The sequence below is a fragment of the Buteo buteo genome, chromosome Z (assembly GCF_964188355.1).
Source record: "Buteo buteo chromosome Z, bButBut1.hap1.1, whole genome shotgun sequence".
Classification (NCBI taxonomy): Eukaryota; Metazoa; Chordata; class Aves; order Accipitriformes; family Accipitridae; genus Buteo; species Buteo buteo.
Genome location: NC_134204.1, coordinates 20,134,895 through 20,152,358, shown reverse-complemented (window position 1 = coordinate 20,152,358; position 17,464 = coordinate 20,134,895). Strand labels below are relative to the sequence as shown.

General features: G+C 36.9%; 2 protein-coding genes across 3 annotated transcripts in view; one reads left to right on the top strand and one right to left on the bottom strand.

Annotated features, from left to right (window-relative positions):
• IL6ST (interleukin 6 cytokine family signal transducer) overlaps window positions 1-16,063 on the top strand; it is a 63,253-nt gene extending 47,190 nt beyond the window's left edge. The window contains exon 16 of the mRNA XM_075021571.1: window positions 15,986-16,063. Within this exon, the coding sequence (XP_074877672.1) occupies window positions 15,986-16,048 (63 nt within the window). The 3' untranslated portion in view covers window positions 16,049-16,063. The remainder of the gene's footprint in view (window positions 1-15,985) is intronic.
• The window catches only part of IL31RA (interleukin 31 receptor A), a 35,985-nt gene continuing 21,237 nt past the window's right edge, over window positions 2,717-17,464 (bottom strand). For both annotated transcript variants that reach the window (XM_075021574.1, XM_075021573.1), the window contains 7 exons: window positions 16,329-16,511; window positions 13,885-13,986; window positions 12,387-12,533; window positions 9,688-9,828; window positions 8,235-8,328; window positions 6,621-6,699; window positions 2,717-5,787 (listed from right to left, as the gene is read on the bottom strand). In XM_075021574.1, the coding sequence (XP_074877675.1) occupies window positions 5,188-5,787; window positions 6,621-6,699; window positions 8,235-8,328; window positions 9,688-9,828; window positions 12,387-12,533; window positions 13,885-13,986; window positions 16,329-16,511 (1,346 nt within the window). In that variant the 3' untranslated portion in view covers window positions 2,717-5,187. The remainder of the gene's footprint in view (window positions 5,788-6,620; window positions 6,700-8,234; window positions 8,329-9,687; window positions 9,829-12,386; window positions 12,534-13,884; window positions 13,987-16,328; window positions 16,512-17,464) is intronic.

The window sequence follows — 17,464 nt, the reverse complement described above, 5'->3', positions numbered from 1 at the left end:
GCAAGGGGGTCTGCTCTGAACCTTGTGACTCAATGGGAGGGATCTCCTTACTCCCAGAATCGATGTATATGGTTACCCTGGGTTACACAGTTTACAGAAGTAGTCTTATGCCAATTCCCATTGTGAGAAACCCTGCCACCTACTACTATGCCTCCCCAGTTCAGTTTGCTTCTGTCATGAATAAAATTTTTAACTGATTGTTTGGTATCGTTTCACTTAAATTTAGCCAGAGGGAATTTCAAATTAAACACGACTCCCTGGGCTGTCCAGTCTGGGTCATGACATTTTTATCTGCAAACTTGCTGAGGGTGCACTTGATCCCCTTGACCAGATCACTGATACAGATATTAAACAGAACAGGACCCCAGCCCTGAGCCCTGGGGAACACCACTTGTGACTGATCACCAACTGGATTTAACTCCATTCACCACCACTCTTTGGGCCCAGCCACCCAGCCAGTCTTTCACCCAGCAAAGAGTATACCCATCAAAGCCACGAGCAGCCAGGTTCTCCAGGAGAATGCTGTGGGAAATGGTGCCAAAGACTTTACTAAAGTCTAGGTAAACAACATCCACAGCCTTTCCCTCATCCATTAAGTGGGTCATCATGTCATAGAAGGAGATCAGGTCGGTCAAGCAGGACCTGCCTTTCATAAACCCATGCTGACTGGGCCTGATCCCTGGTTGTCCTACACATGCCATGTGAGCGCACTCAGGGCGATCTGCTCCACAACCTTCCCTGGCACCAAGGTCAGGCTGACAGGCGTGTAGTTCCCCTGATACTTCTTCAGGCCCTTCTTGTAGATGGGCATCATGTTTGCTAACCTCCAGTCCACTGGGACCTCCCTGGTTAGCCAGGACTGCTGGTAAATGATGGAAAGTGTCTTGGTGAGCACTTCCACCAGCTCCCTCAGTGCCCTTGGGTGGATCCCATCCAGCCCCATAGACATCTGTGTGTCTAAGTGTTGTAGCAGGTCACCCACCATTTCCCCGTGGATTATGGGGGTTTCATTCTGCTCCCTGTCCCTGTCTCCCAGCTCAGGGGGCTGGGTACTCTGAGAACAATTGGTCTTACTGTTAAAAACTGAGGCAAAGAAGGCATTAAGTACCTCAGCCTTTTCCTCATCCTTTGTCACTATGTTTCCTCCCGCATCCAATAAAGTATGGAGATTCTCCTTAGCCATCCTTTTGTTGCTTATGTATGTATAGAAACTTTTTCATTGTCTTTTACTGCAGTAGCTAAAGTTCTAGTTGAGCTTTGGCCCTACTAATTTTCTCCCTGCATAACCTCATGACATCTTTGTAGTCCTCCTGAGTTGCCTGCCCCTTCTTCCAAAGGTCATAAACTCTCTCCCCGCCTAAGTTTCAGCCAAAGCTCTCTCTTCAGCCAGGCTGGTCTTCTTCCCTGCCAACTTGTCCTTCAGCACATGGGGTCAGCCTCCTCCTGCGCCTTCAAGATTTTCTTCTTGAAGAATGTCCAGACTTCCTGGACTCCTTTTCCCATCTTGCAGTGTAAAATCTCAAAGCAACATACAAACATGATGCTTATGGCATCACTGTGCAAAACTGGTAAAAAGGAATTGTAGCAGAGCTGTGCAAAGGTGACATGAACCCATTTGCTGAGCAAGAACAGAAGCTGAGAGTCACACACACATACACTGCGCTCAGATTAGGACTCTGTTGCATGCATTTACCTCTGTTACACGAGATACCAAACCTGGACTAGTGTTGCAACTCTTCTGAGTAAGTTCTCACTTGTGAACAGAAGTTGAAACATCTATCTTGAGAAGTCATCAACTATCTCAAAAAGAGATCTATTTCTAATAAATTAATCTTCCAGGAATAGGAAAAGACAACACATTATCTGTAATGAAATAGATGCTGTGGCAAGATAAACACTAAATAGTACCATCTAGGTCAGACCCCTTGCCAGTCCATCTACAGCAGCTGTTCAGCAATCACATCTCTGGAGGAGCATGCTAACTGGTGTAAGAAAGCTTTCTTCCCTTCACTGCATTAAACACTAACATACTTTTCCCCCTATTTGGGCAACTGTAAGGGGCATGAGGAACACAGAAGTATCATAGGTTATGTAGAATGGAAAATTTGCCTAGTACAGGTTACTCTGTTATACCAAAGAGTTTGTGGGATTCCTGGTCAAAGAATTCAAAATTCTGGGGAGTTAAAGGTAAACTCAGGTAGAAAAGACTGAACGTTTAAATTTAGCTAAAAGTCTGATAAGTGAAAAACATGACCTATTAATAATTTGGAGGGCATAAGCCTTAAGGTCAGAAAGGAATTATTTGTCTAATACACAGAAGAATGACAACTGTGAAGATGCATCAGTATCTTCTTGAAATTACGCCACAAGCTGATCTCTGTTAAACTTGCAAAGACCCATACACCTGAGAGATTAATTTTCTGCATTTTAAGGAGGGATAGAAATGGGCATTTTTCAGATCAGTGATGGTGAAGTGAAATCTAGGAAAACTGCTCTCTAAGAGTAATGACATGAGGTGTTCTATAAAAATGTATCAAAAATGCTGAAGTATTGTAATGTCCAACCTGCCACTGCTACCGAACATTATAAAAGTGGAATAACTATATACCCAATCTATTTGTGGATCCCTCTCAAAATAGGATTACACTTCTAAATGAATATGAAAATCTAAAATGTCTAAATGGTGTATTTAGTAAAAATTGATAAAAACTTTTCCATGTGCTCTCAGTTTTATTTTTTTCATTGTTCACAGCATTAGTTTGAAAGACAAATTGTAAAAGGTCAGAAAGAGTACAACTCTGAATGCAAAACAAACCAAGTCCAAGAAGCTGGCATTCCAAAGCATGGGCAAAACGCAGCCCTAATTTCCGAGATGCACTGAGCACACTTATTACATTACTCCTTCTCAGAGAAAATAATAGGCAAGGAAATCAGAAGTGAGGAGAGAAAAGCAGAATAGCAACAGAGAAGGAAATAAAATGGGATAGAAAAGCAGGTTATTACTTACCCTCCAGAAGCTAGAGAGACCCTACACAAACCACCCAGCAAGAATCTCCTTTTTCTAACGATCTCTTAAAGGTTGCATTATTTTTATTTTTTACCTAACTCAACCATGAAACTCAGAGAACGCAGCTTTCACATGGCTGCTAAACAATTCCTAGCCAGGCCCCAAAATACATCTGTATCTGCTTATTTTAAAATCTTGTGATATTAAAACAAATACTGAGATTTAAGGGGGAAAAAAACTGCTGTGTCTGAGTCAGTGACTTCTGAATCCTAGGAAATGGCAATGTAGCTGTGAGTGAGAAGTCTGGAAGCAAGTGAAGCAGGAGCATTGACCCAAGCAAAGATGTGTCCCATGCTGATTTCAGAGCATGACTTAGATAAGTAAGCAAGGGCTTTTAAGAACAAATATACATACATTTTGGCTTATAGCACTGTGGTTGGGAAAGTGATTCAACAAACTTGGGGGGGTGGAAATCAGCGTTGCTGTACAAGGAACATTTGCAGAAATTACTTTCTCATTCTTTCTTGGAATCTAAACAAACATTGCTAGAAGTAAAAGCAGCTTCCAAACTATACATTAAAAGCCTACATGCAAGCTTTACCCTATCTTCCCCAACACAATGCAAGTAAGAGCCAATACATCCAGGGTAAGGCTCAGTCTCCTCATTCATGCTGGACAATGTATTTTCCATTCTCCCACTCCTCTTCCTGCACAGAAAGGAAAGGCTTTCTATTGCTATTCACATTTGTCTCTCATTTTCTATCCCCATGACTCCTGCATCATTTTCACTCCTAAAGAAGTCTGTAGTTATGCACAAACAAGACTGATAACGTCAAGCCTTTAAATACTGTGAAAATAGTTTGAAGTCTTAAAACCACTATATGCCACATGTCATACTGAACACCCGTTTTCAACACATTTTACTTAGAGTTGACTCTCCATCTCTTTTTTTTAACATGTCATTTAACAAGAGTGTATATTTTGTTAAGAATTTTACAGTAATAGCCTCTTTCCTGCTGAAAAAAATTAGTGTGATGGAGAGCTTCCTGTTTATTTGCTGCTGTATAAAATGGAAACTACAAGTAGTTTTATGACTTATCAAAATCATAAAACAAATTACAAAAGTTATAGCCTTCATGTAGAAATCTCCAATCCTAAATCAGTTACCAGAGGATATGTGGAGATATTCTGTAAACTTAGGGTTTTTTTCAATACCTCCCAGAAAAATAATTTCCTAAATATAAAAACTCAGTGTTTATTCCAGCACAAGATGCTGCATTTAGTTGAATTTTTTTTCAGTCCAAAATATCAAAACCTCAACTAGGAAACACAGTTTTAAACTGGGAGAAATTAGAGGCAAAGGAACAAGATAAGAAGGTATCCTGCAGTAAACAGAGTTTTAAAAGGCAGTAAACAAACAGGAGAGAACAGCAGCACAAAATGCAGAGGATGATTAAAAACGTAAGAGAAAGGGAAGGAAGCAACAAAGCCAGCATAATCCTACCTGTTCCAAAAGGCAGATAAGTCAATAGCATATACATAACAAATACCCTCTCAATAAAGACAGAGAAACTATGAGCGAAACCACTAATTCAAGAGTCAGGATGCAAAAAGACAGTTACTGAAATCTACCAAGTATTTGAGGAGCAGGAGGAACACTATAAATAAAATAAGATATAAAACAATCAAGGGAAATAAGAACAGGAAAGTAGTTCTACTCCACATGACTTAAGGAAGGATTCAGCAGATCCTGGCTCTGTTCAAGACAGTCCTCACTTCCCCAGCAATGCTCAGCCATGGGAACCGGTTGCCCAGGGGAAAATCGGTGAGCTGCTTGCACTGCTGGATGCTCCGGCAGTAAAGATCAGTTTGTTTCAGCAGACTGATATGGGAGAATTAAGAAGAAATAAGAAAAGCTACTTCCTTTGCCTCACTACTGGCACATCTATCTGGTAAAAAAAAAACTAAAAACAAGCAAAAAAACCCCCCACCCCACACTGAAAGTGAACCCTGATGGGAATAAACACAGTGCAAAAAATTACTTCACAGCTGTTCAAAGGAAGGGGGTGTTTTCATCCAAATTAACTGAGATCTGCCAGGTTAGAACATATGAATACATATGAGCAGCAGTGCCAAGACACGTATCACAAGGGGACTTTACAAAGGAAAGTTTTCTCACGCTAATGAGCTGTGGCCAGCCCAAACATGTCCAGTGTTATGTAAGACTGTCCTGCAACATTTTGTTGAAAAGGAGGTAAGACAGCTGACTGGCTTTTGGGTTCATTCTTACTGTGTTCTGGCAAGTTCTCAGAAACAAGAAATTCCCTTGTTTTAACAGAATTTTTAAGGTATGGATTGAACAGTGCTTTTTCACTGAAATCTTCCAGCTTTAGAACTTCTTCATTATCATCTTCTTCATTTTTAATTGAAGTCTGTTGGGAGTCACATGAATCATCTTCCAGCATTTCTATGGGGTGGATCTCCTTCGCTGGTATCAAAGCTGAATGCATTTGACTTCTTATATCTTGATTGGTAATTATATAAGGCATGGATGGTGAAAAACATTTTGCAACTTTATTTTCTTCATTATACAGTATCTTTTTATCTCCGTTAATCATGCCTTTTGTATTAATATCAGTACAGTCACAAACATGGTTTTCACAGTTCATTAGTAGTGATCCTTCCTGACTTTCTTCAGGGAAACAATGTTCCAAAACACTTATGTCTTCACAGTCTATGGTTTTAGCCTCAGGTGTCACTCCCTTCAAAAATGAATTATTCTGTCAGTACAAAGAGATAAATTGGAAAGTTATATAGGGATAGATAATGTATTAGTTTATTTTTTTAATATATAAAATATTGCCACTTGAGCTCTGTTTGACTCTTAAGTTTTAAGAGTGCATTAATAAAGAGTTCATGTGCATTTCAGCTGGGATTCAGTTATATGTGAACAAGTACTAAAAATGATGATGTTATTCTGTCCATTTGTTAAACAATTTCATATTAGGTTTTCTGTGCTAACTAAAATAAGGAGTTTCAATGAAGGCTTGGAATCAGGCTTGGACTGTTTCCATCTTCTCCACTCTAACGAGCCATTTTTCAGAAAAAAGTTTAAATCCCATTCTCCACAGATTACACTTTTTATGTAAACCTGACCAACACCACTTCATTCAAATAAACATCAAAACTTTAATAAGGAATAAATATCCAACAATAAAAAAGATGGAAATGTTAGTACAATAATATACACCAAATTTTACTATATGTTGCACTGCATTTTTTGGTGGAGAAGGGAGGAAATATCCAGCTGTGGGAATCTGACTCAGTAGACTCAATAATCCAAGCAAATGTAATTGACTTTATTTTAAAACATGTTGACCAATCACTTTATAAATTCAAAACATTTCTCATTATCATATAAGAATTAAATGAATATACTTTATAAAGATGCATCTGTTCTATTAGTTTGAAATACAAGGAAGAGCATTTTATAGCACTTGAACAGAAGAATGAAACTCAACAGGTTTTTTTATTTAGTCATAAAATGACTGTCAGAGAAAGATTTCTCTCTCCATTTGATCCCTTGTTTAATACATGAAATTCCAATTATTACCATGGATGTATCAAGAGGCCACTCCACTGCAATGCTCTCTGCAGGATTGGGTATATCAGGCCAGCAAACCTTTTTAAACCTATCATTGAGAAAGGTATTTTAGCCAAATGATGAAAGAGATGGATTATTAAAAATAAAATGAACAAATCTCCAGAAAGCCCACATATTGCTAAAATATCAAACTTTCACAAAAGAAGTCTTTCCTGTATTAACACAGTATTTTTAATTAAAATTGTCTTCCCTCACATTCATTTTTATTACAAAAGATCTCAACAAATAAAAATCTTGGGCTACAGAGAGGGTCACTGCAGAAAAATTACTAATGCACAATTTTTATTATATAGTAGATCAAATACTATCATGCCAAATTAAGGCTGTACACAAAACCTGACATGATCATGTTTCAGGGTGGTTCTTCAGTGAAAAGCCACCTCATGTAAACTTTGCTCTAGGAAAGTATCCCTAGCACTATACCACACTAGAGCTATGCTGAACTCTTACAATAACAGCAGATAAATTATGCTAACTGACATTGTAGCTTATAACTGTCCAACAGAACAGTAAATAGGAAACAAAATGAATCACTCATTGATACTGGGTACACACGCAAGTGAATGAAAACTAGGCCATAGCTTGACTTTTCCCATTGCAATTTGATCTACACTCAACTACATCTCAAACTATTCTCCAGAATCAAAGCATAATTTATTACTATTGTAAAAATTCAGAATACATGACACAGATGAAGATGTAAAAGAGCTGGGAATTATACTTAACTACTTCAGATATACTTATTACCTGGTGCTTTGCATGACAACAATCCAATAGCTTAGAACACCCCAAAACAGTTAATAGTTAATAATTCTTATTAAGCTTCAGCCAAACAACCTAGTCACTTTTCATGCTAAAGGAAAGCACATTTTATAACCTTAAAAATCTTCACAGTCATATTCCCATGCTCTGAGGAAGCAATTTAAAATTTAGCAGGGGACATATGTGATGGCAGATAAAAGGATTATGAATCATGTATAGATATGGATCCATACAAATGGATCTGGCATCCAAATGCTTTCACATGATGCAGTTTCTAGTTTCTTCATGACTTCTTTATAGCTCAAGGGAAGTGTCACAAACTAACGAAAGTAATATTAATGTAGCTAAGATAAGCGATAGGTGTTATATGAAAAGTGTTCTAGTGATGTACTAGCAGATACATTAAAAGTGCCTGGGAAACTTTATTTTTGGCATTATTAACTTTCCAGTAACTGACTTAAAGTATGCTCTCCTCACTTGATTGACCATGGAACTGCAAATGGCATGTAGCATTTTCCATAAACTGATACAGGTGATACATAAATCTGTTTCTCCTGTTTCTTTTGTTCCAATTTACTGCACTTTCTAAAATTAGTACTTATTTTTGGACTGTAGCACATTCACTGCAGTTACAAGATAACCTGTATCCTTAGTTATTTGTTACTCCCAATCGCTTACTTTCTTAATTTGACATTGGTTTGGAACCCAACAAAAGCATTTATAAGATATATATAAATTTGCCTTTTACAAGTTAAAATTAACTGACTGTGTTCAGTTTTAGAAAGTAGAAAATGTACTCACGCGTGTTTTTTCAAAATGCATGTTATCCAAAGGCCTAACAGAAACAACATGCTTACTCCAACAGGTAGAGCAATGAAAATAATATCTTCTTTATCTTTAGAGGCAAAAAATAAATAAATAAAACAAACCACAGATATTTATTATTTCTTCATGGATTCACTTAAGAGAGCTAATTTTTAACATCCAAGTCACCCAATTAGCACAATTCTAAAGTGCTCTGTCAAAACTAGCCAAAATTACTCAGACTACTGTATGGTACTCATTGTACAACGTGTCAAAAGATGGGTACTTTGAATCCAACAAGTCACAGTCACTGAGCCAGAAAAGCGGCTCATGATGAGACTTCTCAAGATCTCAGGCACAGGTGTATTGCATTTTTAAGTTTCCTTTATTAATAGAATCACACAATAATTCAGATTGGAGGGGACATCTGTAGGTGGCCTCGTCCAGCTTTGAAATTAGAATCATGTTGCTTAGGGTCATACCAAGCCAACCTTTGAAAGTCACCCAGGATGAACAGTCTACCACCCCTCTGGGCACCTGTTGTTCTAGAGTAACCTGAAACTGCCATATAGTGCCACTTCTACCTGTAACTGCAAATTAAATAGTAAATTCAATGCAGGAGATAGGTTTTAAATACACAAAAAATACTCTGACTGAAACATTGCACAGATTTCTGAGCTAGCTTCCAAGTACCTACCAGAGGTAGGTACTGACAGCAATAGACACCAGACCTCAGCATAGTCTAACTTAGCTTGCATTTGAGTAGCAAATGAGCAGATGAATTTACAGGCAAAAAATAAATCAGCTTCAAGTCCCATGACAAATTTAAGGATAGCTCATGCACTTCTTTATATTTCAGTTTGGCCACCACTACAACAATTTATGTATGTATTGAAAACACTCTTCCAGAAGTAGAAATGAGGAAGTGTCTGAACTTCTGACCTGCAGCCATCAGACCAAGCTCCTTGGTAAAATCTGGCTAAAACAAATAGTAAGAAATAGGAAAAGATACTTATACACACACACTGTCCACAACCTATGCGCTCATTTATTAGTTAAGCTTATACAGCCGAAGAGATGCAATGCAATGCACAGCTATTCTAAATCTAGTATCTCAGATGGAAATATCTGCTTTTTAGTAAGTGTTAGGCACCCCATCCCATAACTGACAGCATACAAACTGTTGGTCCCACAAACATCCATAGTATTCCACAGCTTTATTGACAGGAAAATAAAGATTTGGGGGGTTGACTTCTAATCTTGAGGTTTTAGTCTGTGCGATGAACCGTGAAATCAAGTTAAATTCAGCTAGTGTTGGTAATTCTTCTTTGTTTTGTTTAACACTAACTGAAAAAAAAATATTAACAAATGCCTAAACAAAAATATCCCATATTTCTCACTCCCAAACCTGTTTTTAAAATAGTAATAACTAATCTGGAATATTACTTACTGAATTTCAAAGTCTTGAAGGTTTTTGGCTCTCCACTGGTTCCACCAGCTTCATTGGTTGCCATGATATAGACAGTATATTGCGTATTAGCCTGTAAGGACTTCAGTCTGTATTGCAGAACATCAGAGTTCACTGTTTCATCTTTTTAGGGGAAGATTTATGTCAATAAACACAAAAAATAGTGTTGTATCAGGGAACTGTACACTTATTTAGCATCTTTTACAATGATAGATCTCAAAGTATTTTAAAGACAACTTGAAATATAAAGCGACCTTATCAGTCCTTTGAGAGGGAAAACTTAAGTTACTAAACAGTGTTTATCAATGCTACTTAAAAGTTTAGGGCAAAAAAATAAACCATTATGTATTTACTTTTTTTTTTTTTTTGCTTATATTAAAGATAGACAAATTATGATCTCCTGTAGTTTATTTTATCATTGAAAACAGTGCTTTGAGAACTTTATCTCCCAGAACCTACGCTTGGAAATTAAGAACTTAAAATAGTTTTGCAGCTCATTAAATTTAACTATATTCCTAGTACATGCAGTTAGACAGTGATCATCCAAAAGGCTGCAATTGATCAGCACTGGGATATCACCCCAATAAAGTCAGAGGAAAGCCAAAATCAACAGGAATTTTTTTCCAAGTTTAAAAATGCTTTTCTGAATAGAACTCAACATTTCCAATACCTTCTCCATTACTGGAATTAGTATGGTGTGCTTCACTTTTAAATTCTTTTAAGCAGGGCATATAAAACTTTCTATGTCTACAAACAGCATTAAAAGCGTGTTCGTATTATGAAATTAAAGTCACTAAAACATTTTCTGGTGCATCAAGTCAAAGCCAACTCATGTCATCATTCAATTCAGTCAAGAAACACTCAGGAAATAGATACACTGCAATATGCCCTGAGATTAAACTACCTGAGTTTCTCTTAAATCAAGGAGGGGAAAGTAAAGTTCTAGAGTTGAAAGGCCATCGGTGAAGTCACAAACTTGGCACAAACTCCATGTTCTATTTTTATCAAAAAGATGTGACATCACAGAAGCCTCAAAAAACATCAGTACAGTAGGGTTTTGCCATTTAAATTGAACTCCCTTGAGTTGCTATTTAAAACTAATTTCCTAAAGAAACGAACCTGAACCCTTAAAATGGGCATAGTCTACTTTATGTTAGAAGTAATATGGAGATCTACGGCTCCATAACATGAGACTGCATGTCCTGAGGATGACCCCACACAAAGCAGTCAGCATTAAATTACTCAGAAACCAACATGGCAGGAAAAATTGCATGTAGATGACTGAATCTCACAGAAATAATCAGTTTCCTCTTTCTAATTTAAAAATTACCAAGAATGCTCTTGCCCTGGCTCCAAACTGGATATCCAGAAGCAACTGAAGACATCATAAGATTTCTAAGTTTGATATCTTTTTAAAAAAATATTTTGTTAGGTGTCTGCTAACAGTGATGTCTAAAAACAAAGAAGGAAAAAGAACCATTTCTGAAGCACTGAATGATATAAGAGCATTCTTCATAAACTATACAGGAAGAACAAATTTAGGTCACCAAAACACTTCTCGTAAAAGATTCTGCTGAGATTTAGGCTAGAGAAGTTCTGGATAGATAGGATTATACTGACACCTTGTATGGATACTACTCTTTGAGGTAGGAGATGATGAATATGCTCAAAAAGTCATGCTGTCAGCCTCCACAGTAGAAAAACAGTACCAAGCACAGAAAATCAAGCACATTTAAAGAAATTAACCTAAAAACTATGTCCAAAGAAACTATTTCTTGGCAGCTTATTTTAGCTTCTTGGCTATAATTTGCTATTTTGCTTTTATTATAAAACTGACTGTAAAAACATTTTTACCAGAAAATTTCCACCATACTGTTCCAGAAGCTGAGGGCTTGGGAAAGAAATCCTTCCAAGGACATGCACGGAACTTAGAAATTCACTGAATCCTCACAAGGTTCAAATTAATGAATTTGCACTAGATCTATGACTCTCCAATATATTTTAGCTCCACTTTAGCTCCTCTACTTCTGCCATTACTTTTTCCATTGGCTTCAGAGGTGTGTCACAATGGAAGAGAGATTTGAAGATGGAAGGAGACTAGTACATATGTAAAAGGGGAAACCAGCAAGTATCTGACAAATAGGACTCTCCCATTTGTCATAATCCTGCAAATTTGATTTTTCTACTGCTAACAGAGAACAATCTGCAAAATGTCTCTCATATATCAGTTTCCATCCTGGTCTGGAAAGGGAAGAGGAATGATAGTGCTGCCATACACTGACTATATTTATCACCTGGAGATCAATCAGATTTGCATCTGAGAAGCAGAAAGGACTATGTGGTCAACAGTCATGGCTGTACTACCATGGGTAGTACAAAACTAATAGTAAAAAAGATTAACTGAGAGCAAGCAGTGCTGTGCAAAATAAGTTCAGAACAAAGAAATTGAGCAAGAACACGTGTAGTATTAAATCAGGGACTATTGACTAGAATACCCCATCATTTCAATTAAACCTAAAAAATTTTTTAATCATTATGTAAGCCACATTTTAGTACCAGTATTTGCAGACATATTTATAATGTACAATAACAAAGTGTGCAAATAACTATGAAAATAACTATCTTCAGACATCAGATTGTCATAACGCTGTTGAAAGTGTTAATGTTTAATCTATACTTACTCAATTCTTTTCCATCTTCAGGTTTATAAAATATTGTATAGTTACTGATAAATCCATTTCTTTTATCCTTTGAAATCTCCTTCCATTTTATTGTAACTTCATTTTTCCCTGGAATGCCTGTGTCAGCCACAGGTCCTTCTGATGGCTCTACACAGAAGTATTATAAATTAGAAAAAGTAGTAAAACAGTCTAAGTACCACAATGTTATCCATCTGTGTTATTTCACACATACCAGTAACATCGGGACAACAAATGTACAAGTAAATAAGTCATCTTAGGGCTCTGGTACAGCCCTTAACTTTTCTCACCCTCTTTAATGTGCGATTTCTTCTGATTAATACTCCCCCTCATCTATTCTGGCATCTGCATAGTTCTCAATGTTACTGCACCCAAATACCTCAAGATCGTTAAAAGGCTCTATCCTCACAACGTTAGAGAGAGGTAATGATCAAGAGGTAAAACATCCTTATGCACTCACAGGGGAGCTCCAGTGCAAGGTCACTGTGTATGCAGGATGTCTCTGGCTGAGCTGAGATTCAACCGGGGTCTCCAGCACACCCAGTCTTTGCCCATCACATTAGACAAAGTCTTTCTACTTATACAAGACAAACTCATGTGCATTGCTCGTAACTTTGAAGCAAGAGTTCTCTGTGCTTCAGTTTTAAAACATGTATCTTCCTCCCCATTCTGTGACAACCATTAGTATGGTCACAGCTCCCTATAAATAGGAAAGCACTTGAAATGAAGTTGTAACTGTGCTAGTTAAGTATTACTCAAACATACAATACTCCCTTACCTCCTCCTAGTAATTAATGTTGTTTAGTAGTGCATTGTACTATGTGTGCATGCACACTTGCATAGACCTATATACGCACACACATAAACTGACATTTGCACCTGAAATCTTAAAATTACCAGTAAACTACGTTCTTACAGCTGGCTGTATAAATCACTGAATTCACACTGAACTTCTACAAATAAAGAAACCTTCCTCCCATCCCCACCCAAAACGCTATTTCATCCACAGTTTCTATCCGATCACAAACATCATGGCTTCTTACCATTTTTTCTGTGCAGGGCTGCAAACATTTTGTTACATTATAAAATTTAACATAAAGCAAGCTTTTCAAACCATCCATGTCATTCTGTGAGTAGAATTTCCTCATATATTAGGACTGGTAAGCGCAGACAAGCATTAAAATCAAGTCTAATTATATATCTAAACAAGCTGTACCATTTAAGAGATACCCAGTTTAAAAAACTGTTTCGTGTTTGTAGCTATACTCTAAGTGCTTTGCATACAGTACGTAAACTTTACAACAAATAAGTGGATTCAAGCACCAATGTACCTGTATTACAAGATTCAATTTTCTTTACTGAACAATTCAGTAGCTGATCTATGAACAGAACAACCCCAGTACCAGATCGCTCAAAGATAATACACACTGAGACAGACTACAACACACCTTTCACAACATCGTTAGTTTAAAATACGTACTTTTTTCTTGAACATAAGTTTGTACTGAATATGGAGCTGCTACTTTATATCCATAAACAGGGTACACTGAGATGTTATAGCATATAAATGGTTTAAAGTTTTCTGTAAAGGAAAAAAAGGAATATTTACATACAATTCTCTATGTAAGATTAATACAATGAAAGTAGAATAAATCACAGTGTAGTTCCAAACATACTGTTACAGACCTCTATTTTCTTCAACTTTTTAGCAAGCACAATTTATATTTACTGCCTCAAATGCTCATTACTGCCCTTAATGCAATGAATTTTATGTAGTAGTATTCATAAGAGCACTTGGTTTCTGACTCATTTTTCATGAGAAATACTTTGAATGAGTAATTATACTTCAGCCTTATACAGCTTCTCTATTACTCATCTCATGACAGTTTAAGGTTTTGGAGAAAGTTTTTATTTTCAAATAACCAGTATAAAATGATACTTTCAGGAATATTTGTAATTTCACATATATTTAGGTTTACTGCTTTGCAGAAGAGAGTTTTGTCTCATGCAAACAGCTTCAAAGGCACAATGGAGCCCCAGCTCTTAACTCCACATGGATGTTCAAGTTATGCCAACTGCAGATCTGCTTCTAACCAGCTTGACTCAAAAGTACAATTGTACAAGCGAAATCTCTGCAGTAGAATTTTATGTTTCAAGACATAGTTCAGGCTTCTGGAAACAAAGTTTTGAGCTCTGAACAATCCAGCAGCCAAATAATCAACAGGGTGCACGCCCTACTTACAAGCAAGTCTCATCAACTCTCGGAGGACACATATGTGGCTTTACACCCTGCAGGATGAAACTAGTGTAAAGGGTTCCCTAGACCATTCCTCCTCAAGCTCTGCAGCTTCTTCAGCAAGAATAATGGCTACTGACAAATCCCTGCATTGTATCAGCTCTGCTGGTTTTTCAGTCCCTTACACCTACTGCAACCCAGCAGAAGTTATGATGGCCCACATGTCATCCTTAAAATAATTCCACAAAAGAATGCTAGAATCAGGCCTGAATAACAACGTCTGAATTTGCCTTGACATTTCTAATGTGACTTGTGCTTAGGGTAAACAAAGATCTGATAATGCTGAGGAGGAAAACTGGGTTTTTTAATACACTGAGAACAGCTGTAAATAGCATTTATTCCTCACAGCAAATTGCTGAAATAGTGCAATTTTCAGCAGACTCACCCATCTCAGTTCAACGTGTAATAAACTGCTCTTGAATTTTACTTCAGGCAGATTTCTATTTAATTTGGTTTACTGTAGCACAGAAACAGTATTTAAATAACTCTTGTCTGAGCCAGTAAGACAAATTTCATGGGCAAGCTAGCTACATTCATCATTAACAAACCAAATGTTCCTTTTCACTTCAGAAAATGCAGGGTACTTGTTTTCTGAAAACTTTGGAGATTCTTATTCCTTGGTGTAGCATTCAGAAAGATCCATATATGAACAAGAACTGCTTTCAAATTTGATAAATTTAATTTCACTAGTGGAGAACCAAAGAGCTAATAATCCAAAATGCACTTATCACATACATTACATATATTATATTAAACATTTTCACTATTATTCCTGTGTTTGTAAAAAAAAAACACAAAAAAAACCAAACAAAAAAAACCCCAGAAAACAAAACCCAAATGTATAAAGAAAAGCAGATGCATTTCCTTAACTAAAGGTAATGTACACGAGATATTTACATCAACATCAATATTCCCAGTTTTGCCTTTGCACATACCTCTTGAGCTCTGCACATTGCTTGGTTTTGAGTTGAAACTACATAGACATAGCCAAACTAAGAAAGATTACCTGTTAAAAAAATGTCAGCCTCTAAAACAAAAAAGTAAGCAGATCCTCACCTATTTGTCAGTGCATCATAAAGCCACTGAAACCTCCTAGAAATGCCATAGGTCATAATACAAATGTGATTATGTGATATTTAACGTGCCAGATTGACCAATCACGCCACTTGCTTATTTTAAAGTAGAATTCTCCTTCAAATCCCATTTCAGGTTTCTTGCTGTCTCTCTAACCCACATGAAGGCACATGACTGTTTCCAATCTTCAAGTTCATTTTTTTGGTTCTAGGTTTCTCTGCTTAACCAGTGTATAGCTGTCACAAGCCTCCCAGCTGGAAGATTCATGGCATAAGATCAAGACACAGTTCTTCAATATGAAAACTCTAGCCTAATCTTACATGGGACCAAACACCATCTTGCATGTTGCATGAAAATTTGAGTTAAAATTGCTATGAAATTACATGAAGATATTTCAATAAAGCACGTAATAATGCTGTTATTTTTTAAAATGGTCTGAGGAAAGCTGGATGAGTTCATTCTTGTTTGTTCTTTCCAGTCTACCTATAAATAAATATCCATAAATACATATGTATCTGTACATTGTTACAGCTGTAACTGATAAACAAACATACTTTTGTTAGTTTTCCAGTTTGTAGAATTTGATACGTATTGCCATGATCTACTAAAAGGATTTGTCTCCAATTCCTCATACCACTCAACTACATATTCGGTTACTTCTGGTTTGGAGGCTATCCATTCCACAACCACTTCTTCATTTGTTGTAAAGGTCCTCACTGTTTCAATAATCTGAGAAGCTAAAAATTTAAACAGAAAATGTCAGCAATTCTATCTTCATAAAAACTACAGCAAGAAAACAACTCAAGTATAACAAGCTGAGATTGCTTCTTTTAGAAGAGTATGGGACTTAGTCACAGTTAAAAAAAAAGTTTTAAAATTTGCTTTATACCTATGCTCACGTGCATGTACTCAAAATACTTTAAAATGAAGCACATAAGAATTGTTACAATGAAAACGGGCGGGGGGGATTGAGGAGATGATACTCAAGGAGATTTATACATACAGAATCAAAGACCTCCCTTTTAGGATCTGAATTTTACAAACGAATTTACTATCAATTTTACAGGTAGCACAGATAAGCAAGTTTTGATTGAGATGACAAATGCAATAGGAAAACAGTTAAATCAAGTCAGCAAGGTCATGAATGACAGTGAAGCAAAAGTGAACCATCAACCTGCAGAACAGAGGTAACGAAAATCTGAGTGAAAATCCAACCTGGCAAAGCAGAGGGAAAAGAGACTGTATGTAGGACAAAAAAAGCATGTCACAGCACGGAAAAATCAGAAGAACATTTACTGTGGGATACAGAAGGGGACAGAGAGGTAGTCAGCAGCCTCCAGGACAAGATAACATCACGTCTACATAACCAGTTTTCTGATTAGACTGGAATTTGACTGAGCAATTCCAGGGGGACAACTGCACTTATTTCATGAGCAACTGCTGTAGAAGTGATTCAAGCGTGTCATATGCAACCTCTATTCAGATCATAGGTAGGCAGCACCTTGTTGTAATACAAGGCTCATAGAAATATGAGAATTAAATGGAAGAGCCAAAGAACACAACTGTTGTGCTAGAGCTCCCTGAACCTGAAAGTGGGTGGGATGGGAGGGAATGCATATGAAATGAGAATAAACACAATGTTTCTCTCTCTGCTTCCATTGATGCGTCTTAGGGACTATTAAACATGTCT